The sequence below is a fragment of the Argopecten irradians genome, chromosome 11 (assembly GCF_041381155.1).
Source record: "Argopecten irradians isolate NY chromosome 11, Ai_NY, whole genome shotgun sequence".
In the NCBI taxonomy this organism is placed as follows: domain Eukaryota; kingdom Metazoa; phylum Mollusca; class Bivalvia; order Pectinida; family Pectinidae; genus Argopecten; species Argopecten irradians.
The window spans coordinates 18,088,061-18,114,761 of NC_091144.1; the positions used below are offsets into that span (position 1 = coordinate 18,088,061).

The 26,701-nt window shown below is 32.8% G+C and overlaps 2 protein-coding genes across 2 annotated transcripts; both read right to left on the reverse strand.

Annotated features, from left to right (window-relative positions):
• Positions 1-1,169: 1,169 nt before the first annotated feature.
• Positions 1,170-3,840, reverse strand: LOC138335765 (uncharacterized). Its single transcript, XM_069284931.1, has 3 exons — positions 3,613-3,840; positions 2,176-2,295; positions 1,170-1,559 (listed from the first exon to the last, which is right to left on the reverse strand). The coding sequence occupies exons 1-3, from the start codon at positions 3,835-3,837 to the stop codon at positions 1,209-1,211; spliced, it is 696 nt and encodes a 231-aa protein (XP_069141032.1). The 5' UTR covers positions 3,838-3,840; the 3' UTR covers positions 1,170-1,208.
• Positions 3,841-8,889: 5,049 nt separating this feature from the next.
• On the reverse strand, positions 8,890-25,070 carry LOC138334886 (microtubule-associated protein 9-like). Its single transcript, XM_069283714.1, has 12 exons — positions 24,995-25,070; positions 23,563-23,760; positions 21,768-22,179; positions 21,204-21,319; positions 20,102-20,213; positions 18,996-19,793; positions 17,043-17,171; positions 16,336-16,558; positions 15,493-15,657; positions 14,136-14,281; positions 13,638-13,782; positions 8,890-11,499 (listed from the first exon to the last, which is right to left on the reverse strand). The coding sequence occupies exons 2-12, from the start codon at positions 23,741-23,743 to the stop codon at positions 11,389-11,391; spliced, it is 2,538 nt and encodes an 845-aa protein (XP_069139815.1). The 5' UTR covers positions 23,744-23,760; positions 24,995-25,070; the 3' UTR covers positions 8,890-11,388.
• Between the last annotated feature and the right edge of the window lie 1,631 nt (positions 25,071-26,701).

The window sequence follows — 26,701 nt, forward strand, 5'->3', positions numbered from 1 at the left end:
GTTAAAGTTAAGTTGCGTAAAATGCCATTCATGAATATGTCTGTGTATCGTCTGAGTAATTTAGTAAGGTTTTAGGTAATATTAAAAATTTTGTTTACAAATTTTTCCAACATAGCATTCGGTATTGTAACTGTCTCAAATTTACCTATATCAAGTTATGCAAATAAAACGCTGTTGTTTTACCTATAGCTTTGCCTTATTAATTTTCCGAAAGCAAATTAAACAATGTGTTTTACTTGAAACAATACCCCTGTCTAATCCTTCTTTGTTACTTCTAATATTCAAGTTGGTGGCTTTTATTTCTCATGTACATGTATTCATGATGTCTTTCATCGAAAAAAATTAAATCTTTACTTTATATTCAAGGCACTAAAGTTATTACAATGAGAAAGAAATAGAAATCAAACTAACTTTGAGCCCATTATAATTCTTAAAATGCATTACTGTAATTAATAAGGAAATCACAGGTAAGTGGGTTGGAATATTGTCTCGTGATTCATTAATTCATTGATTTAAGTTTTTATGTCAATGGTGAAATCCAATTAAATGAAAAACTGGATGACTATACACTTCGTCATACTGAATGCGTTTTCGTATTGATATCCAATATCAAATCTCTTTCCGGTAACCCGTATTTTAGTCTTACACTGGTAGACATATCTAGTCAGACGCTATTCACTGTACAAAGGATACATTTACTCTTTAAAAATACAAACGTGTATAATGCAGGTGCCATATAAGCGATAAATGTTTTATCGAGATCGTCCGCTTATGAATAATTTTACGCTTTGTTGATTATCATAAATATACTTTATATTTGGCATTCAATGACACGTACAAGTGTTTTATAATGAAAATTCATTTCGCTGAATTTTAGTTTTAACTATGAAATAGTGTAAAAAATATGTATATACATATATGGGAAGGTTTCTGTTCATTAACACAAATACGCATTTTGTTTAATTTGAGTGAAATATAATAACACACATAATGAAGAGAACAGGGGATCTTGGGATTCATTTAAAGCGTAATGTATTTTATTTGTGAAACAATATATAAAAATAGTAAAAAGTAATTAAGATGTGTATTACGATAAAAATATATCAAATAAAACAATACAAAAAACTTAACAAAATCAGTCGTAAAGCTGTTTAAAATGAATTATTTTGAGGTATAATCATGATGATGATTCATAGCCATAACCAACGTCATGTGTCGATTTCCCTAATGTTCCTTTTGAGTATACTGGCATATTGCACTATCTGTGTCAGTATAATGAAATTTCTTTCATCACGACACACCATGTTGCTGACTGAGCACCAAGGAACCACTGCATTGTACAGACCAGTTCCACTCACGTTACTCTCCACAGCCTGACCAGATATACTGGCAATGCGTCTTATTTTCATTATTGTAAGGAACATTTCACAGAGAGTGCTCTGTACGCTTACGCTGGCTTCCCTCATTCCCTGTACCGCTCCTCGGTCATCCTGCATCAAATCGAGAACACCCGCGACAATCGTCAAAGAAGCATAATCCTGTTCCAACCTCTGTAGTAACTGGAAATAGTAAATTAAGCTTGAGTTAGTGTGTTAACCTAAGTTAAATAACAAAATATAAAAAATGCACATTCAGATTTTTGTCACCCCCCCCCCCCCCCCCCCCCCCCCCACTGACCCTATATTCCTATATAATCTTGTTGAACCATATTGTTCATAACGATTGACTTACATTCCGCTGAAACAATGTAATCATTAGTATACTAAAAAATGCACACAATGTACGTATCTGAAATACTATATCGTTCTCAACCCAAAATATCAATCTTATTAACAACATGCCCAATATCTAGAGGTATGGGTTTCGTATTAATGCAAACTTTTCAACGTTTGAATTGATGCTATGGTTTCTTTTTTATTTAGGGCTATGTTGATGTAATTTGTATTCCTATTTGATTTCATAATGAATTATAATGTTTTAATAATAAAAGACAGTTCTAAATATCGTGAAGTCAATTACATGATGTATTATCCCTTCCTGGTTTCTACTTTTTGACACTATGTTCATCAGTCAGTTTGCATTTTAGTTTTTATATTTCCGTTAAACAACTCTTTATCTTTCAAATACAAGTAAAATATTTATTTTGTTCATTTCACCCTGCACTTCCGATATTACCTGGACATGGTCATGAATCGACAATAATTGGTCACTTCCTGTCTGAATAGGTAGCAGGCACGGACGGTCAGTGGAGGAAATGTAATCTTCATCCATACACGCATTGTCCACACGGAATTGCTGCAACATCAAATGAATATATGGATCCTGTATGGTAGATTTATGTCATAACTGAGAGATGAGGTAAGTAAGAGGTGACTCGCAAGTAAACATGAAATAGTGGACAAATATTGACTTATATAGTTTTATGCATCTGTATCATCTAACAATCATAAACTAAGTGTGCTTGAAGAACAACACAGATGTACGCTGCAATGACTCTAATACCACTTTCTTGGTTAAAGGTTTTCTTAAATAGATTTTATAATAAATGAAAAAGAGAGGGCACACGGTATTACATGTATAATATGACATATGGTATTACATTATGTAGTGTATTAACATTTTTCATTCTGAATTTATTTGTTCTTTTGTGTCTAGATAAAGGGACAGATCACTCCGAGACTCGACAATATTTTGTCCACACTGTTTGAATTACATCTTTGTCCCATATTTACAACTTCATGTAATTTGTATTTTACAAACAAGGATTTGTAAGGACCCAGTGTTATCTGGAATACAACCGTTGATATAATTTCTTTGACCCACAAAATTTTCATTTTTTTTTATTTTGCATTATTCTGTAAAGAAAGTTTACAATAATGTCTATGTTTCCTTGACATTTAACAGCTGTATATTGAACCTTTATAGCTGTAAACGTACACATTTTAGCGTGATGTTGATTGTGCTAATGTGTTCAATATTGCGCCAAAATAAGTAAATATATAAAGTATTCAACACAGATGAAAAGTTATGTGTTCCATAAATAGTCGAAAATTTTAACATAATCTTTTCTCCAGTCATCTTTTGAAAGCCACCAGATTTGACGAAACCATTCAAATGAACAGAAAAACACGTCTTAAACCTTATAAACATTAGCTACAGGACACATTTTATGTAATATATAGTAATAAAATTATTTTTATGCCTTATATATGTTTAGATGAAAACATACATGCAGAAATTACAATTATAAGTTATATTGTAAATACATTACTGTAAATTTAAATATAATTATTTTAGCAGTATATTGACAAAACCCATTTTATGCATTTATTTGCATGCAAAATGAAAACCTATACATTGTAAGTATTGCAATGCTCCAAATGTTGGTAAGTGTTGGTGGTGAATGACATAATATATTAAAGATTTTTTGATTCGCGATTATCAAAATTACGGCACATTTAACAATAAGGTTGACATTTGATCTTAAACTTACTAAAATATATTTTTTATACTTTGGATGGCAAAAATGGGATTAAAACATAAAATGATTTTAAAAAAATGGTTCGGATTGAGCAAGGAGTATAATGTAAAAGAAACATTTAGTACACTCACGTAATGTAGTTTGAGAGACCTGAGACTCCGGTGCATTATAGTCGTCCTAGCCCGAAGTCGCCTCAGGCGCCCCTGTAAAGTAAAATCGTCATCAACTTCATAGCTCTCTTCAACAGTCGGATCGGTTACCGGAACCATGGCACCGAGACACACGTGGCGCACATCTGTGATGACGTCACTTTCGTCCATCAGGCAGTTTCCATTCTGACCTTGAATTCCTATCATCCAAGATACTAAAATAAATGGAATAAAAACAATTGCATTAACCTTCTGAGAATCGATGGTAAATTACAATGAAAATACATTGAACAAGAAGAAAAAAATCATATCCAAATATGCATGAAAAAGTAATAGATTTATCAAACTGTATTTAACGTCGGTATGTTTTGTAAACTACACCACGACAATGTCCATCCAAGAACATTTCATAAACTATTATAATTATGATGTAATTGACAGATTTAAGCGGACTGCTAAATGACGATACAATAACACAACTAATAAGCTTCTTGACTTCAAAAGTTCTAACCCCAAGAAAAATATTATGAACATGCTATGTGTTCATGTTGGATTATTTAAAGAAAGGACTGTTTAATGGCGATACAGTTATACTGTATTTTAAAAGAACTGCTTGCTCATGTTTTACATTTATTTTACATTCTACCTGAACTGTTGAAGATTAAGAAATGTGAAATTAGTTTTGATCATGATAAATGATTTATTTTATTGTATTGGCTTGAGATGTTAAATGAACGTTTTAAGTGATACTTACACAATATTATACATAACACATTTTTCATATAAAGATACATTTCACAATTCTCCAGTTATTTCAAAGCCAACTATAACTTACCATTTCATCTCTCCATATTTATACAAGAACTTATCCAAAATCCTTGGATTTTCACAAGAAAAACTCCAGTTTACTATTCTTACCGGATACTCAGATTGTCTTTGAAATAAATCAATTTCTTCCTCAAAATACGAAAATGGAACTAGAATGTTTCACAGCATAGCGTCGACGTAGAGAGTACCGAACTTTCCATTACCATTCCAGTCCACACGTTTTGTGTACTTCTGTTGTAGACGCTGTGATGTCACTTAGAGCAGTGAAGGCCAGGAAATATTAACCGAAGGCGAAACAAGATACCATTGCGATATCGAAAGGACTCAAACATAAGGTAACCATACACGTCCAATAACTGGGTTTTGAATTGAATAGAACCGAAGGGTTTAAATACAGAAGGCGTTTCCTTTTGTATAAAATGTAAGTCATTATCGTTTCAGTCGTCAAATGTGGCATTGATAAAATATAATTGGAAAACTAATAGCAGATGTAAGTTTATTGGGTGGAGTGTCAACTCTCCAAGCTATCAGTTACATTTATACCGACATTGGTATCGTCAATGGTCAAAATTAAATCCTGGTTACTTTTTCATGCATGTATTTGTTCTTTTTTTCTTTTCTTCTTTCTTTGCGATAAGCTTTTCATTTTTCATCTTCATTTGTACATCTAATTTATTTTTTTTTCAAACTAAAGTGACCAAACAGTACTCTAGACTTTTACTCTACTTTCAGAGGACACACTTGTTTCATAAGCAATGCTCGTTTATACTGAATTGTGCAAGAATTTTCGAGTAATACTGTTATTGATAAGGGGGCTTCATCACAATTCTTGTCAGAAAATTAACAACAGCGGAAACAATCAATATCATAAAATCAATTTGATGATTATTTAAAAAAATATTTTATTTAATAACGTTAACAAGAACAATAAGAACTTAAACAACACCACTAATGCACGAAGTCATGGACTAAATTGTTTTGCCATACAAAAACGGCAAGTATATATTGAATTCCGAAGGTGAATGAGATTTATTTAGAGGCTATATAAATATTTTGCAATTGAAACTTTAAACGAAAATTCTTCAAACATAACATGTTCTTAAGTTAAAGAACTTATAGAACTTCCTTCAGTGAAAACGTTGTACAGAAATGTCAGTCATAATACTGATAGTAAGACAAATATACATATATTTCGTCACATTTTCATCATATATTATCAAAATGATTTTCCCCAAACATTTTGAACTTTCATATACAATTTGTATATTCGGCCTATCAAAATTACTTAAGAGATAGCAAATGGCCAGTAAAAATATTTAAAGGACTTCAAACGATAGAAGTCGAAGAGGACAAACATGACATTTTTTGAGAAATTTTATAAATTAATTGGATATTGTATCAGCTCAATCATTAATAGAATTGTATGGAAGATGACAATTTTTAAAACAATTCACTATCTAATTTATCTTATGGAAAAAAATATGTATTCCTTATGAAAACCGAAACAGAATTCTTTCATTAAACAGACATATTGTACTGAGAAAAGATTTCCTTTTACTGATCAAAGTCACTATAAAACGTACGAGGCGACCCCAAGTGATCATATTTCAAATGCACCGAGAGAATGGCATTTATTTGTAAATATTTCAACTTAATGAATTTGGGATATTGACATGGAACATTTAAATTTGGGTCAATGGGCTAGGCTGTGCGAGGTACTTTTGTATACTTTTATGTTTCGCTGTGTTTGGATTGGTAGTGTGTAATATAACCAGATACCATTCAATATCACAAACAGAAAACCGAGCCATTGTCCCCCCATATCGATATATTTCTAATAAAGGTAAAGATCTTTTGGCAAATGGTAAACAGATACTTCATTCAGATCCGTGCCCGCTGTAGTGTCAATGCTTCTCAAATCCTTTCAGCAGAATTTCTCATTGACGATATACAGTCCTATCAGATGCATGTAATTGTATTAAATTATCTGGTTGGTTCACGAGTAAAGAACTGTGTTTTATTGGCGTTTGGTTGTGGTATTGGACTGTGGATTGGTTATTTCCTCTATGTAATCTTCCGCTGCTGCTTCAATTCATATAAAATACAATAAATCTTATTAACAATACTCGAATATGTATTATCCAAACTAAATTGATTTCAAGGATCATTTCAAGGACTGCTTTTTTCAGTTTATGTCTCGTTTCAGCATCATGAAAAAGTGTTGTTTTTTCCTGTGATTTTCAAAAATTAATTGTCTATATTTGTATCAAGTTGCCATATAGAAAATTTGTAAAAATGAATAGACCATTATTGTTTGTAGAATATTTTGTACATGATTTTAAGGATTGACTAATTTGGCAAACGTTTTGAAAAAGTGCCTTTCATTTTTACTTCAAGATTTTTTGCACATCAATCACTTAATCACCTGTACGGCATTCAAGCACATTGATCCCCATTTTTATGATTGTGTCAGAATCAGCAACCTTTTTTCTTTTGAGCTGCATATTTTTAGAAACATGAGGCCCAAGGGCCTAAACGGTCATCTGACTATTGGGAAAATACAACACCTCAAAGAATATAGTAGTGGAAAACAATTAAGGCAATACAAAAAACTCTTTTAATAGAAGTTCGGGTTCTGATATATTTGATGAAGTCGCATGAATGAAGGTCCCTTGATCCTACAAGTCCAATATCTAGTCTATAGGCCTCTTAGTTATTTACAAGAATTCGCTTAAAGATTTTAGCCAATTTGATTCCAGCGACCTTGGATAAATGTCTGAAATAATTTGAACAAACTTGGTAGCTCTTCATCCAAGCATACCGCAGTCCCAATATAAGTACCCTGGGCCTTTCGGTTTTTGAGAAGATTTTAACTTATTTGACCCCTGTGACCTTAAATGAAGATTAAGATCATTCATTAGAACAAATTTGGTAGTCCTTCACTCCAGCATGTCACCAGTCCAATATCGGGTCTCTAGGCCTTTTAGTTATTCACAAGAAGTCGTATAAAGATTTTAGCATATTTGATCTCTGTGACCTTGAATGAAGGTCAATATCATTCATTTGAATAAACTTGGTAACCCTTCATCCCAGAATGTCACAGGCCCAATATCAGGTCTCTAGACCTATAAGTAATTCACAAGAAGTCATTTAAAGTTTTAAGTTTATTTGACCCCTGCGACCTTAAATGCAGATCAAGGTCATCCATTTGAACAGATTTGGTAGCCTTCATCCCAGCATGCTACAGGACCAATGTCAGTACCCTGGATCTTCTTGTTTTTGTCAAGTCGTTTAAAAATTTTAACCTATTTGATCTATGTGAACTTGAATGGAGGTCAATGTCATTCATTTGAACAAACTTGGTAGCCCTTTATCCAAGAATGTCACAGGCCCAATATCAGGTATCTAGGTCACTTAGTTATTCACAAGAAGTTGTGCCACAGGGCCAATATCAGTACCCTGGTCCTTCTCGTTCTTGAAGAAGTTGTTTAAATATTTCAGGTCATTCTTTTCAACAAACTTGGTCAAAAAGCTCAATATCAAACACATACCCATACTACATTCTTCTCATTTTCATTTTTGGTATGATCTCCAATCTCCAAATATCTACATTAGAAAGAAGAGAAAGTCATATGAACATTTTTTTTTACAAATATTAAGATAACATATTTGCCAAAGAGTATTTGCTGTAGTGCTGACATTGTGTTGATAGGCATTCTGTCAAAATTTATTGTTAAAATGAAAATTATCCCCATTTAACAAAGATGAGTGATGGTTAGTTTGGACTTAGTGTCACCTATATTCTATATCAGAATTATGAAGTTTTTTTAAATTCATTGATTGTAAAACGTTGTTTAATTTTGAAACGCCCAAAACCTTATCTTATATCGGGTTCTTGTTAACATGTATATGTTATATACATGAGTACCCCGGTATATACATAACAGAATGTATGCCTTAGTTCTAGTGTATCCTTCCTACAGTAAACCACATTAATTTTCGCGGATAACTTGATGTCGTGGAAATTTATCACCGAATATAGCACGAAGTGCCAAACATACGTACCTAAGAAGGATACAAGGCCAAATTGAGAAAATAAATCATGAAATACTCTTCTTAGAAACGCAAAATTTAGTTTCGGTAAGAATAAATTTGGTTTAGTATAAATGATATAATGTTTGGGAGACTCAGTCTAATTATATGTCTGGGTGTAAACTTCTTCAATTAATAATCATGCAAAGTCATTAGTGTGATAGTACAATTCCGTCAAAGTGCTGCTCTGAGCAAAAAAAATATGATTGAAGGCATTCTTCCTTGCGATAATGCTTACTTTCACTTCCCTTTTTATGTAATAGCTTTTTTCCTAAAGAAAAGGCACAATAACATATACAGACAACTTCTTTTCCTTTTTTCCTCAAAGAAAAGGCACAATGACATATACAGACAATTTATTTTCAATATCGGATACAAAACAACACAATTATATTAGTTCATAAAACATGATGTCATATCCATATTGAGTAGATCTAACTATATAGCCAGTATATAGTTATAAAATCGACAATATATAATAGGCTTATGGTGCGGTATAAAATGTTGCAATACTCTAAATATCTATATTAAGGATGCATGGCTTCAATCTTTTTTTTCTTTCCTGATGAAATGCAATTCTAAAATCTTTCTTACATACATTTGCAGACGATTTACACAGATCTCTTTTAGAAACGGGCTCCATTATAATCTACAGTAAATTGATGAAAGTAACAAGAGGAACTATCCATTTTTACATGTATTTAGGTAACGTCAATGTTTACTCGCTAACCAGTGGGGATATTATGTTATGAGTTATATATTATATGAATGGTTAAGAATGTATGAAATATCACAGAATGCAGTAAGTTGCACGATTTCCCTAATAAAGATGTATATATTTACAGGTATATATCTATATGTATCAGGGCCAAGATCTCTAAAGGTAATTCGGATATTCTAAAATATGAATCAGGTAAAATTGCAGAAGCCAAACTTAAGAGTTCATGCAGATCTAACTCATTTGTATCCTCTTTTAATTTAAAATACAAGAATCAAAAGAGCCAGGTTCTCTTTTCAGTTATACACTTTTCATGAACAGAATAAAATAGTAAGATAAAAGAGAAATTAAACGATTCAGCTTATCTTTAAAACAACTTGGCACTGTGATACAAATGTATTATAATCTTGATATCAAAGTTACATCAACTTTTAAATACTTACAATGTGGTTGAAATTTACAATAAATATAAAATATAAACATTCATATCCCAAATTAAAGCATGAGACACATGTTCACTCTATAAACATTTACTCACACATTAACATGTTGCGTTTAATTGTGTTTCAGTAGACACTCTGGACAACCATGGTACATTTTTATCTTCATGTCACACTAAAACTGAGATTTGAAGCATAAAACGATAGGACTGACATGTTAGTATATTGTTAGAAATATTAGAAATATAACACTTTCACTTTACCTATAATTTGTTTTCCAAAAGGATAAAAGGATTTGACTCAATTTAGGACAACTTATGAAGAATCTCCTTAGAACACAGTTATATGGACAACAGATGACAGTATCTAGACTGATAACATATACATGTATTCAAAACGAAGGTAACTTACAGTCACATGCATATGCATGGCATGCTTTAAATGTCTGTTATTTCATCTATTTCTGGTATTCTAATGATTATAGTTGTTAAATTACAAAATAAATAATTTGTGCTTTTCTTTTTAATTCTTAAAATATTCATGGGTAGAAATATTCATGCATTATCAAGTTTTACCAGTAACATCATTCTTTCCAGTTATTAATAAAGAAAGTAAATATTCTGCAAATTAAAGCAACTATACAGTAAGCACATATCTCTACTACTCTATTAACATTTGGCTGGCAGTACTATGTAAAATAAAATATGCCTAAGACACACTAACAGTGCAGATATCTACTTATCAGACAGTACCAGTGGTTACTAATAATCTATCAATTAAAAACAATATTTCTATAACATCTGATTAGACTAGACTAAGTATTATCATACTATCATAATGAACATCTACCAAATAACAAAATGATGAATGTGTAATTATATAACTAGCACTAACACAACCGCACATACTAGTATTACACTACATATGTATGTAGCTAAGAAATGCAAGTAAAATGTAAATATTTCTGAAACCATGTAATTCAGGAACTCAAAGTATCATAAAATCATCAATCACAATTTCTCAGAAAATCCATTTTAAATTGCCTCATATTCGTTTCACATGCAAACATTTACAACTAATGCTTTGCACAGATTCTGAAATAATTACAGTTCAAAAATCTATGGACAATTTATTAGCACAATAAAAATTGTAAAATAAACTTAGAAAAATGGACAGTTAATTTATTTGAAATTCAAACTTTCACAACATAATTCCTGAATGAACAACAAGGTATTAGCTAAGGGCACATGTACATATTTGTTGAGATTATGTGTAGCACATTGATATGAAATTATCTTTTGGACGGTAACTTTCACAGAAAATTTAAACGTTCACATAATTTTCATGTGATTATCATATGTATAAGTCTTGTTACAGAACCTTTTCACTTTAGTTTTCATTCTACATTCCTTCCTCAGTACTCAATTTATTTTCTCCTGAACATATAAATGTCATTAATGATTGGGTTGATTCAGGATAGTACATTCTCAGAGCAAAGCCATCACAGCAGTGAAGAGATTCCTGTTGAACTTTTCTATCTTCTCTATCTATCTTGTATACAGATCCTTTCATAATTTCCGAGTCATGGATACAAACAATTCCTCCGAGTCACTCTAAGTCTTACTTAGATACTCTCACCTCTAGGTCTATCTTAGGCACAATAACAAGTGTCATTACCAATCACCGACCAAATGGAATAGTTCTGTTAGCAGGGCTCCAAGCTGGTCGGTCGTCCAGATCCTCAGTTGAACCATATCGCCTTTGTTTTCTCTCTTGCTTCTTTTGGACATCCTGTTGAAAAAAATTCAGGTATGGATAAAAGTTGTAAAGATAATGAACAATTGTCATCTCTTTGATTAATTACTTGTGAAGATACTAATACTTATTATGATAACAATGTTCTGAAAGCTTCCTATTGTAAACTTCACATGTTACAACTTAAATGAATTGGTGACATCATGTGCATCAGAACACCCTTAACTGATATTTATAGCCACACTTTTTATTAATGTGAACAGAAATGCATGTAGACTAGAAGGAAAAGATGTGTTCACTAAGTCTTGTAAAGTGACCCAATTAAAATAAATATATACTAAGAAGTGTTTGAATGTTAAGATATTGATTTATTTATATTTTCAAGCATTTAATAATTTCAAAGGAAACTCATTCTTTTGTTCTCCCTCCAAAATGGTTCTTCGATGTATTGATACACTAATTAATTAAATGAATGCACTTTTTATACTTGTCGATTTATGATACAAAATGTAGACCTCAAGATGCCTAATAGAGAAAGATTATTATTTATCATTTGGGTCAGGGGTGTATTTCAAATATTCAAATATAAAGTTTGGTTTGATTGATTAAATGTTCTTAAGTAGCCATGATAATTAAAACATGTGCCATGTTTATTGGTGGAGGAAAGTTTGAGTACCCAGAGAAAAACTAGACTGGCTGCATTACAAGACAACTGCCCTACAAGGGTTTTGAACTCATGACCCAGAGCTGAAGAGCTTATTGTGGTAGTGTGGACATTTTAACCCCTTGGCCACCATGGTCTGACTAAACGTAAAGTAAACAAGGACATAGTCATTCAGATCCCCCGCCAATGGAGATATCAAAGCTGAAGTAAGTTTGATTGTGGAGACTTATAAGTATAAAAAAAACAGGAAAAAGGAAGTTGAGCTAAAGAAAGATGGAGTATAATTCAAGTAGAGCGGGGCTGCAATTGTTGAATCAGGTATACAGCCTTGACATTTATATTAGACTATATACATAAAGATGGGTGGGAGTTTTGCAAAGTAACATTTTCCATTTACCATGATATTTTCAGCAATGTTTCCATGGTAACGGAAAAAGTGCAATAAATGAAAACCTAAAAATAAACCATAAAAAGAATGTGTCTATGAAGTTTCGTGGAAATATCTCTGCTGGTTTTAGAGTCATGCTCCGGAAATTAACCTGCTACAAAAATATGATATTTTCAGCAATGTTTCTATGGTTACAGAAAAAAGCAAAAAAAAATGAAAACCTAAAAATAGCAAAAGGCACTACTAGACCATAAGAACAATGTGTCTATGAAGTTTCATGGAATATCTCTGCTGATTTTAGAGTTGTGCTCCGGAAACGATTCTTACACAAAAATCTGCCATTTTCAGCAATGTTTCCATGGTTACAGAAAAAAGTACAAAAAGTGAAAACCTTAAAATAGCAAAAGGCACTACTAGACCATAAGACTAATGTGCCTAATAGTATGGAGTTCCGTGCATATATCTCAACCGGTTTTCCAGTTATGCTGCGGAAACGAACCTGGTACAAAAATATGATATTTTCAACAATGTTTCCATGGTTACGAAAAAAGTGCAAAAAATGAAAACCTAAAAATAGCAAAAGGCACTACTAGACCATAAGAACGATGTGTCTGAAGTTTCATGGAAATATCTCTGCTGGTTTTAGAGTTGTGCTCCGGAAACGATTCTTACACAAAAATCTGCCATTTTCAGCAATGTTTCCATGGTTACAGAAAAAAGTACAAAAAGTGAAAACCTTAAAATAGCAAAAGGCACTACTAGACCATAAGACCAATGTGTCTATGAAGTTTCGTGGAAATATCTCTTCTGGTTTTAGAGTTATGCTCCGGAAACAAACCTGGTACAAAAATATGATATTTTCAGCAATGTTTCCATGGTTACGGAAAAAATGCAAAAAATGAAAACCTAAAAATAGCAAAAGGCACTACTAGACCATAAGACCAATGCGTGTATGAAGTTTCATGGAAATATCTCTACTGGTTTTAGAGTTATGCTCCGGAAACCATTCGTATGGACGGACGGACAGACGGACGGGACCCATTTGTATATCCCCCGCCAACTTCGTTGGGCGGGGGATAAAAATAAAGGTTTGAAACATAAAATTTGTTATAACTACCCTACCTTTCTCTCAAGCCATTCATGGTATTGTCTTAAAGCATCTTCCTCCTGTTCTCTCTTCTTCTTTTCTTCCATTTTGATTTGCTGCTTTGTCATAACCTTCTGGGTTTTTACTTGATCTTTAATGATAACATCTTTCTTTGATTTCCTATAAAAACAAAATCATTGTTATGACTATCCCTGATGCTTTGATATAAACATTATAAACGGTGTAGCAATAAATGTTTCATTTTTTCCATGACTTCAAATAATTGTATTGTAAATTCAAACCCCTATCACTTCACAGGTTTCTCATTAGGTAATACATGTACAGTGTATGGAAGCAAAAGCTAAAAAGGGAGGTAACTCAGTTTTATTACCGAGGGCATGATCCCCATCTAGATTTTTTGTCAGGTTGACAGACTTTAACTTTTTTGTCAGGTTGACAGACTTTAGCTATCAAACATATTTTAATAGGTTTCCTGTTAGAAAACAAAGTTAAATAATGATCAAAATACAAACCATCCTCTATAGGCTGTTTTGCTTAATTTTTCACGCTCCTTCTTTTCAGATTCTTTTTCTCTCTTCTTCTCATATTCTGTCATTTTCTTTTCTTTCACTTTTTCCTTTATTATCTCTGTCTTTGTTTCTTTCCAAATTTCAAAATTCTAAAATCAAAACAGGAAAACTTAAGCCTATAATGACATATCCTCACAATACGTCACAGAAAGCTGTTAAAGGTAGGTTTCGCCCAACCAAATAAATATTTTTTTGTGAAATGCGATAAACGGAAGAAAAGATGGAAAACATATTAAAATACCTCAATTTAATTTCTTTATGCGTTTGAGATTGAACAAATGTGTCTTGAATACAAAATTGAAGGAAATCCTTGATTTTATTACGGTGTCCGTCAGAAAAAATAGTATGCAAATGAAGCTGCGATGGATTGTGTTGTCGAAGTTCCACGCATGCGCATTGTCACGCACTAAAAGTAAACAAAATGGCTGAACAAAAGTGTGTGAGATAAAGAAAAAAATATCTGAATCGGCAACAAAGTGGAGGAAATTATAATGGATTCGGTAGCGTCCTAGGATATCTGTAGGGAATTAAATTCAGATATGGCATGTACAATAGAAGAAACAGATGCCACATCTCAAGTGGAACTTGCCCGAATCTGTTGGGACTCGTGTAACGGCATTGCACGTGGTGAGTTAAATTTCAACACATATGCCAGCGCACAAACAGCCGCAGACTAATATAACTACATGTATATTTGGAATACAAAGCTAGCAAGCGCATGCATGTAAGTAAAATGAAGTGTTTTAGATTATATGATATGTATAAACAGTCCATCGCACTTCGATTTGTTGTTGTTGTTTTTTTAACTAAACATGCCGTGTCAAGACTGTCACTGACATTTTGTTGCACGCTTCCGTTTGTTGATGCAGCCTCGTTTTGGAAAAAAATACGTCATGTTCTATGTAAAGCTTGACTCTATTTTTAGAGGAGTAATTTCCTGGTCAAGCTAGGCAACTGACCACCCATATTGTTCGCTGTATGCATTGAAAATGATCTGAAGATTATATCTATGTACAGGATAAATTTCAATTTCGTAGTCTTTATATTTCATTGGGCGAAACCTACCTTTAAGAATAGAACATTTTTTTAGGAAACTAACACTGATTTAGATGGAATATCAATACAAACACTGAACACATGTGTTAATAATTAACAATTCAAAAGTTAAAACCTATAGTTTTTCATGATTTTGAGCTCTATTTTTTCTAGGAATTATTAAAATAAGATTACAAAATATCAATTTTATCGAATATAAGAAGAAAATTAAATTGGCAAAATGTCATATTTTTTAGTCAATTACTTTTGCAGCTTCTTTCCTTTTCTGTTCTTTTTCTCTTTCCTCTCTCAGTTTTTTCTCTTCCTCTTTCTTCTTTTCTCTTGCTTGATCTCTCAAGGTTGTTTCCTTCTTCTTTTCCATCCAGGCGTTGTATGAAGCTTTATTTTCTAAGAATTTTTCCTGCTTTTCCTGTCAAATTTAAAATACGGATATATGTACAAGTCTCATATTGCAAATCGTTTCACTATTAAACTGTATTTGTTACAAAAAAATCAACTATGATTACAATATCATGAATTAATGTAACATTAAATGTTAATGTTGAAATTAATTTTGGAATATAATGTAGTTATATCCTATATCATCCAATAGGTACTAAATCCTCGTGAGACCTGATGTCAGAAAAGCTCTTTTAATAAATGTGCCCACCTTTACATACTGATAGCAAAACATGTGACCCTCTTAATGTCTTTCTCAGTAAACAACAGGTATAGGAAAATTACTATACTTTCACTCAATGGGGCTAATTTGTGTACCACATGATAGCCGATAATGCTTGTGTGGGACTAGTATTGAATCTTCCCACTGGAGTGGAGTTAGCGTGAGATATCATCTTATAGTCCCATTCCATCACCAATAGAAACAATCGTTCTGCACAAACGGACCAGTCTTTTTTATATATCATCTAGGTATAAATCACTCTTTCTTTATCTCACTTCTTTTTTATACCTTATTAAAATGTTTCTAATTAAAGTAATGATCAGACTAATTAAAATTAGTTTTAAAATTCTGCTCTAATATAATACATTACAATGCGAAAAAAATCTAAGTTGTAAATAAATTCATATTGATTCTGGTTACACTTACTTCTTCTTTCTTTTTCTCCAATTCTTGTTCTTTCTTTTTCTTTTCAGTGAGCTGCTGTTTAGCAGACTTCATCTTTTCCTTCCTCCATTCTGCGTATATGGCATCTCGAATGGAGCGTGTACTATTGAACGTTTCCTCATTAAGGGAGGCACTACTGCCACTAGGGGTCCCCGGGAGAGAGTGACGAGGTTTAGGCTTGTGCACTTGACGCTTCCCATCGTTTCTATTAATAAAAGAAAATGTCATTTTGATTGTGTTCCGTTTGCTCTTCCTTAATGTACATAGAAAATATACACATCATTAGATAGTCTATGAATATTTGCCCTCAAGGTATTTATGGTATAATTTGTAGAATTTACTCTCTTTATATTTGACATAATTTTACTATAATTAGAAACAATATATAACTAATATACATGTAAGAACACTTAGCATGTAAAATGTGAATGTAAATGTTTTATTGATTATACAAATATTCACATTTCCCTCATGTTAAATGACTAGAGCTACATCTGCCATTGTTATAACAAAGTAATGCAAAATACAAATTTCAGCAGAAAGAAATATAGTACTATAGTTACATACCATATTCAAAGACATAAACCTCAGCTTGTCTCTGGACTATGCTGTAATACAGTAATGATTTTTGAGTCTGTAGATTAGCATTTTAAATGGACAATAAACCTTGATATTAATACTGTACATACGTTTTTGACTTTTCCTTATCAGGTTGGATGGGTTTGATATGTCCAGGTCCGTGTTTCTCTTGCTCCTCAGCCACCATATCAATGATCTCGTTATTAACCTGGCCATTCGTCATCTTATCTGACTTGGATCTAAAAGATACACTTATCTTTAATATTGTACAAAGTAATAATAGACTAGGCAGACAGTGATTGCTTATCAAGTAGTGACTGAGAAGGTGCACACAAAAATCTGTCCAAATTAATTATCACAGTACGGTATATCGTTTTAAATTCACAATTAAAGTCAATATTTCAGGGTTGTCTATACAGGGTATACCAAATATAAACCATCGACAAAATCTAACTTCTACACAGTAATTGACTGATTGCTAGCTGTCGTGACAAAATCTAACTTCTACAAAGTAATTGACCGATTGTTAGCTATCATGACAAAATCTAACTTCTACACAGTAATTGACCAATTGCTAGCTGTCATGACAAAATCTAACTTCTACACAGTAATTGACTGATTGCTAGCTGTCATGACAAAATCTAACTTCTACACAGTAATTGACCGATTGTTAGCTGTCATGACAAAATCTAACTTCTATACAGTAATTGACCGATTGTTAGCTGTCATGACAAAATCTAACTTCTATACAGTAATTGACCGATTGTTAGCTGTCATGACAAAATCTAACTTCTATACAGTAATTGACCGATTGTTAGCTGTCATGACAAAATCTAAGTTCTATACAGTAATTGACCGATTGCTAGCTGTCATGACAAAATCTAAGTTCTATACAGTAATTGACCGATTGCTAGCTGTCATGACAAAATCTAACTTCTATACAGTAATTGACCGATTGCTAGCTGTCATGACAAAATCTAAGTTCTATACAGTAATTGACCGATTGCTAGCTGTCATGACAAAATCTAAGTTCTATACAGTAATTGACCGATTGTTAGCTGTCATGACAAAATCTAACTTCTATACAGTAATTGACCGATTGCTAGCTGTCATGACAAAATCTAACTTCTATACAGTAATTGACCGATTGTTAGCTGTCATGACAAAATCTAACTTCTATACAGTAATTGACCGATTGTTAGCTGTCATGACAAAATCTAACTTCTATACAGTAATTGACCGATTGTTAGCTGTCATGACAAAATCTAACTTCTATACAGTAATTGACCGATTGCTAGCTGTCATGACAAAATCTAACTTCTATACAGTAATTGACCGATTGTTAGCTGTCATGACAAAATCTAACTTCTATACAGTAATTGACCGATTGTTAGCTGTCATGACAAAATCTAAGTTCTATACAGTAATTGACCGATTGCTAGCTGTCATGACAAAATCTAACTTCTATACAGTAATTGACCGATTGCTAGCTGTCATGACAAAATCTAACTTCTATACAGTAATTGACCGATTGTTAGCTGTCATGACAAAATCTAACTTCTATACAGTAATTGACCGATTGTTAGCTGTCATGACAAAATCTAACTTCTATACAGTAATTGACCGATTGCTAGCTGTCATGACAAAATCTAACTTCTATACAGTAATTGACCGATTGCTAGCTGTCATGACAAAATCTAACTTCTATACAGTAATTGACCGATTGCTGGCTGTCAATCAAAGCGCACATGATTTTGCATTTTGTATTGTGTATGCTAAGATGTTCACGAGGAATGGTTATGTTACACCTGGCGATCGGTCAATTTATAGTGGTTAACATGTCTTTATCAAATAATGGATTTCATATTACAGACGATTTTACAATTACTCCCAATGAAAAATTTAACGAAAAAAAATCTTTGTTTGAAAACAGCTAGTTCTAAGTTGTAAAATATTTTACTTTTATCTTCAATAGGTTTGAAAGGGCCATAAATACTCTACAATTTGTATATTATCAACAGAAGTTAAAAATATCAATCCTTGATGAACCACTTGATACCCACCCATTGACTTTTTTCCCTTCAGCCGTGCCACTGATCCTCATGTGAGGATCATTTTCAATGTCAGCACACACAGAACTCTGATCCATCTGAATTTTATCATCTGCATTCCTCGACGACCACAGATCGTCCGAACTTTTCTCTCGTGGCACATTGTCCTGTTTAGATTTTGAAGGACGTTTTTCGACAGTTCGTTTTTGCTGTTGTTTATTACTTAGAAACCTGTTTGCTTGTTCAAATTCATCATCGATTGAGTCATTTGAGGCGTCCCTGAGAAGTCTAGGTTTTGTATCTTCACGTTTTTTTTTGTGCTGATCTGCTGTGTCTTCAGTGAGAAAATCTAGCAGACTAGCTTCTTTTTTCAGTGGGGGCGGCTCCTGTCTGTCACCTTGCTTGGAGAACCTTGACCTTTGACCTTGATTAGCTGATGGACCTGGAGACTTCCTTCCAGACACGTCCTTTGTAGGGGTTTTCCTACCTTGGAAATCCCTTGTGGGAGTTTTCCGGCCCTGTGGATCATTTGTGGGTGTTTTCCTACCCTGTAAGTCCCTTGTTGGTGTCTTTCTACCCGCTTGATCTGTAGGTGTTTGTCTTCCATTGATTCCAGGCATTTTCTGTCCCCCTGTTGGAGTCTTCCTACCACCATAGAGATCTGTAGGTGTTTTCCTCCCAGGGCTCCTTTTGGAGAATCTTTGACTTTTCTGGTTGTCCTCATCGTCAGATAATTCCACTTCCACTGTAGATGTCTTACCAAATATATCAGTTGTGTTTCTGGGTCTTGGACGAGGTACATCTCCCTCCCTATAAAGCATAATATAATTATATACCAGGTACATGCTGTTATTAGATTATATTACTTTTTATTTAGGAAAATTGATCACACACTGACTACAGAAAAACAATGCATTCTCATTTAATTAGATATATAATATAAATTTACATTTTGGTTTTCTGATGTGCTTTTGATTATAAGCAAATTTTTTCAATGTCATGAAATTACTTTTAATACAGCAGCTTAATATAAGATGTAGCTACAAAAGTTTGTCAAATACATGATGTATCAATAGATAAACTTAACAAAGAAACCGATCAGATATTAATGTACTCACTTGGTTGTTCTGGGAAGAGTTGTCCCTCCCGATATGCGTGGCCGAGGAGATGGGGTTTCCGATATTGGCCTCAAGGACGATTCTAATGAAGGTGTGGTTCTACCTCTTAATCCTACAATATTGGAATTTGTAAATTGGCAAAGGTTGGAAACATCTTAAGTCCTCATCATAATAATCCAAATAGAAATGTAGTTAACAGTGAAGAATAATTCCTAAATCAAAGTACTCTAAGTACTGCAAATATAATGCAGCAAAAACAGAAAAATAGAATGAAATCAAATGAATTTCATAAATCAAAATATATAAACCATATAACAAAGACTTAGATATCAATTATTTCAAGAACATTCAACGCTAACTAATCACAGAACATACATATATTCTGTTCGATTTTTTCTAAATTATTTTGATAAAACCATCATGCGCACATGAGGGCAGCCTTATGTTGTATTGCCTTTACCTAAGATCTGTTTTTAACACAGAAAGAACATCTGATTAGTTTACTTCATAACTCCAAAGTTCTCAGGTCTATAAGCCTTAGATAGTAAGTCCAATTTTAATTATCATTAACAGAGATTATATGTAAGTTGGACAGAGTCACTAGCAGGCACAACAGTCAGTGAGTACTGGTATAAAGTACAGTTGACCTAGATGGTGCTGTGTATTCTATACACACTCTTGTGTATTCTACCAATCAGAAGGCAGTCTTCCCATGACTACTAATTGGTCCAAAGGATTATTACTCAATGAATAGGGAATTTATGAATAGAAGTTTATGAATAAAACAGTTCAAGAGGTCACCACTAGATGTCATTGTAGGGCAAGTCCTACAAATTAAAAGTTAACAGGATTACAATAATACAAATGCTACACCCGTTCTATTAAAAAGTACAACAAACCAGTCAGTGTGTGACATTCCCAGAAATTTCATTGCAATCTCAAAATCGGTGCTATGAACATCTTAACAAGAAACATAAAACACACTTTTATTACAAAAACAACAAAATTAAAATATCGTACACAATATTTTCAAAAAATTGTTAGTCTAATTCATTGCCTTTATCTGATATATTGTAGGGGATATCTTATTGACTGTTCATACCTGATGTAGGTGAAACTCCCCTATCCCCTGATCCTCTGTCATCATCTGTCATAATGGGGCTTGCCTTCCTCAGGTTTGGAGCTTGCCAGGGCTTGTTAGGGTCCTGCTGAGGCTTCCTGAATACCAAAAACACATCAGACCATATGTTTATTAACATGAATGTATTTTATATCTTGAATATATGTTTAAAATGGATAAAGAAGTGATTTAAATGAAAGAAAACATTTGTATATGAATGTTGGATAGGAAATTATCATCTGATGAGAGCCCCAAGCTTGCAAGAGGACAATACATGCAAGGATGCTGAATCATGAGGTGACAGGTCTGGAGTATAGAGTTTGGCATCAAATGATGTCTGCATGGGCAATAAAAAATATTTGCACCTGATAGAAAATTACAATGTCCTTTACTTACAACTACTACAGTTTAAACATGGCATTTAACACACTTGAAATGTTAAAAGATAATAAAACAATAAAGCTACAATTTAATATCAGAAGCATGATAATGTCAAAGAATGATGTGAAAAACATATTCTTAAATGTCAATGAAATCTGAGCTTACCCATATAGATCCTGGGTTGGTGTCTTCCTCCCAAAGATCATGTCTGAGGCAGACATTGGTTGTTCCTGCTTAAGTTTAGAATTGGATTTATCTCCCTTTGGGGAAAGTCCTCCCTTACTATCTCCATACCCCTTCATACTAGAGGTCCCTTTAGGGGATAGCTTTGGAGATGAAAGAGAAGGCATTTCCATGCTATATCTGTCCCGAGGTGGTGTTTTTGGAGAACTCAGAGGAGGCATGCCACTTCCACCTGATGAACCTCCCTTTTTCATAAATCGATCACCGGCTCCAGGACGTAAGGTCTCGGTTAGAGATAAGTCTGCCTGCTGTTCCAGAGGGGAACGACGCTTAGCAGAGGTTGGACGATTACTACTTTTTTGCTGGAAATTAGTACGGTATTGTGCATACGCATCTGAAAAGATAAACAACATGCATATATGTTAATGCCAAAAAAAAATATGTCTGTTTAGGGTTACATTGGCAAAAAAATAGGTTGGTCGGTCAGGAGATCTTTTTTTAGTGTCTTTCACTCTAAAAATAAAATAATGGCTGGAACCGGAGTCTGAGATCAATCCCAACTTTTTAAAAAAAATTCATAGCAAAGTGGTAAAAGAATTAGAGTCGGGGTAAAAAATTATAGTTGGTCAGGTTACCCTAAACAGAGATATTTTATTTTTTTGGCCTAATGATTTTATTTCAATTTTATGTTAATAAAAATGACACATATATATGCATTTTTCAATAAAATTTTAAGAATTACAACTACTAAATTTTCTAAGTTTTTAATTTTATTGGTACAGATAAGAGTTAAAAGTGATTTTTAGCAGTACTGCCAAAACTCATTATATCTATATTTAATGTGTACTGGTGAAATGAGTACATACAGACTTGACGTCAAGTTGTGGTCTTCAATATCATTTCACATTGTGACAGTGTTATTATTAATTATTTGTAAAGCTCTGCAGGTATGTTTCCATGCATCTAAATTTACATACTGGTACATGTATATATAGCATAAAAAAAAAAAGAGGAAATTAACAGTACATAAATTTTGTATTGTAATTAATGTTTATAATAGACATCATGTATATTACTTTGTCTAAGCCTTTGAATGATTTTCACAGCTTAATTCACCAAACCTAAAGGTTTTAAATAGATAACTGAAGAGATATGTGAAGTATCAAAATTTCCCTCGTATTATGTCACATATTACTTTAAAGCTCATCTAATTGCAAAAATAACATGCACTTTTAAACTCTTATGCAAGTATGGTTTTCAACATTCATTACTTAGAAGTATTTTGGGCCCTTAATTAAGGCCCTTTAGATTTTAATTAAGAATTGTCATTATTTGAGACCATTTTTAGATGTTTTTTTCTGAAACAGACTATAGTGACCATCTTGCTTTTAGTTTTGTATTTTTATGAAACTTACTATGATAAACTTACGTTTTGAAGTCAAGTAAGTATTGAAATTACATAATAAGTAAGAAATGTATGCACCAGAAGTATTAAACATTGGTTAAATATGTCTGTTTCACAGAATTTTTGCATTTTATGCTAGCCCATTTGTTTACCATGCGTACACAAAATGGCGGACTGTGCTTTCTATCGCTACTTTCGTTTTGTGGCAGATGGGAAATACCGACAAGAACACACAATAAAATGCTTAGAATATCAGATGTTCCAACCTGGAATCAAACTGCATGGTCTGTAAACCGAGTTACAATGATATTTATATCATATATATATATGTAAGCCATGCCAACCCACTCCTTTCATTCATGTATTACTCACCGTCATCATCATCACCCCCTGGTTCTGTATCTTCTGGAATGTCACTGTCATCTGTAAGTTCTGCAGTCAGCCCCTGTCTACGCCTCTCCTGGAGTTTTTGTTGAAGTTCTGACTGGAAGTTTGAAGATTTCTTGGGCTTCATGAACCTTTGCCCATACCCTGGGCTATCAACCATATCCATGTTGACTATTGATCAACCTGCACATATACAGAAACAAATTTATTATTGCATTTGCAACAGTATACATACAACTGAACATATGCTGAGGGAATTTTATCACTGCATACAAGTTATCACTGATTTGTCATATAATGTATTCATATAGTCAAATAATGTAACACCATAACAGAAGTTTGCAATACATGTAGCAAAAAGAGAAAATCTTTAAAACATTAATCAATATCGGCTGGTAAGTTAATTGCGAGATTGAACAACAACATTCAATCATAAAGTTGTTGACTAGTGGACTCACATGTCATGAAAGTACAGTATAAATGTGACTATAGTACTAGAGCACCTGTTGACACCTGCACTAGACACACACATCCCTATGATTACAGACACATCGCAGCTACAGAGGACACATTCGAGAACTAATATTCCTTCTTGACTTCTCACACACCATCACACACAGGAATCCTCCCTTTGGCAACAGTACAAAGCACTACAATTGAGGGCTTCAAGACAAATATAAACAATGTAACCTTTGAAGCCCCCACTCACAAGTATAAAAACTTCATTTTCATCCTGTTTTTACTTTCATTTACTTTTATCTATTTCAGCACCAGTGAAAAAATGCACTGTATTTAACCCCCCTCCCTGCTGCGCCGCAATGCCAATAAGCTTAATCATCATTATTGACGGACGGCGTAACCATTAAGAATAACTACATTTGTACATGAACATACATGATGAATACACTGTATAATAAAAATAATATAAGAATAGGCTTATACAACTTCTAAATTATCTAGGATCAAACTTAAGTTATTTGATAGGCTAAACTTGACTCTTTTCTGGTAGGAAGACCTACTGTACATGTTTAAATCTAACACATAAAATGAAAATACTGAACAGTAGGCCCACTGGTCTAATTGTTATGGTCAAACAAAAAAACACACCACTTTTTATGATAATTTTTATCAGATGATAATCTAGATATGCAACACTCTCACTTATTATTATATTTGCTAACTAAGACTATAAATAAGGTATAATGTCATTTACCAAATTACCATGTAATAAATGAAAGTATGATAACAAAAATAACAACTCTGCTCACGACCTACATGTACAAGCCCGTGCATGCCTAAAGTTACTAGCGATACTGCGTCGATTTCGCCCCTTTTGTATACAATTGCACGTAAACATTCACTGCATATCAAGATAATTCGAACCATTAACATGATGAAAATATGTTTTATAGAATACCTTTCAATATGCTCCAATTTATAAAAATATCACATCAGAAGAACACAAACCGGCGGCCATGTTTTACGTTACCAAGAATGCAATGATTGGTCGATACAATTTACAGAATAGAAAATATATTTCGAGATATTTGCGTATGTTTATAAACTAAAGGTAACATATTTTATGTATATATATATGATAACATTCAATATTTCTATTTATTAGATTTCTAAGAAACTCTCGTAATTTTACGCTGAAAAATGAGACATTAACGAACAATTATTTCCTTTCGTTTGTTTTATTGCACAAAAAAAAACACATATAAAGGGAGGTAACACCAATAATACAGGTGCCCGTAACACAAACAGTTACCGGCCCTGTATTCTTCTACAGTGTACATTTTTTGTCGAAGTAAAAAAGAGTGTTAGAGATCTAAAGAGCATGGTCTTATAATTATGAAAAAAAATATCCACTTTCAAAAATTAGATATAGGCCTATATGTAAATAAAAAAAGTCTGTAAAATAAATTGATAAATTAAATAAATTGATAAATAAAGGATAAAAAATGAATTTTTGAAATTTCAAGAGTCCCAAGGAGCTAAAAGGCAAATTAGATAAATGAGAAACATGTAGGCCTATTATGTATAATATGTACACAAATATGCTTGTCGTGAAATGAACCTTCGCTGTTAACATGTATAATACGCAGTTAATCATTCATTTGTGTGGTGTTTTAATCTCATCTTTACAGTGGCTAATTTGTGTCATGTCGTCTTTTCGCTCCGAAAAAGACGAAAATCAACAATCCTTAAATTTCGTTTTTTCGTCTTTGAGGTTTGTCAATTTTCATCTTTTTTTGGGGTGAAAAGAGGAGAATTAGGAAACCTTAATTTTCGTCTTTTCAAGACAAAAAGAGGAAATTTAAAGTATGTAAAATTTCGTTAAGACGAATTTTAAGGTTTATTAGTTTTAATTTTCATCTTTTAACTAAGTCGTTATAACGACATATTTTTTTTCAATGTGACCCTAACAGGCTTAAAGGTTACACCCTTCCGCACACGGAGTGCACTACGTTTAGACTACGGGTAGACACGGAGTGCACACGATTTAGACTACAGGTAGACACGGAGTGAACAAGATTTAGACTACAGGTAGACACGGAGTGCACTACGTGTGAACACGGTATTCAGACCTAGACAGACAAGGTGATGTGTTACAGCTAGGGATCTGGGGAAGAATACATCCTTCACATTGAAATAATACATAATAATATTATTTTAGTGTTTATTTGTTAATTATAACATCTACAATTTAGTGTACATTATATATAACAATATACGCTATTTTTCTTAGTAAATACATCTCTGTACATAAATAAGACATTTTCACTGCAAAAGTAACAAAGATTTATTTATATTCATTAAGTATATGTGACTATCTGTTTAATTTTATATCATTAATTTCCATTTCATATCTAGAATATATTACGTTTTCAAAAGTCAACATTTTATGGGTAAAGTGAATTAAATATTTATATCATTTACATGAAATACAAGCATTTCACCAGTCAAAAGTAACTTTGAATTGCAGCAAAAACCAGTCCTGTTGTGCTTTTGAGACACTTTTTATTTATATAATAAGCTATCAATAATACAGTCATATACCTTAATTGTAATACATAGCTTCAATCAGTTATCTATCGATACCCTTGCATATCGTCTTTTA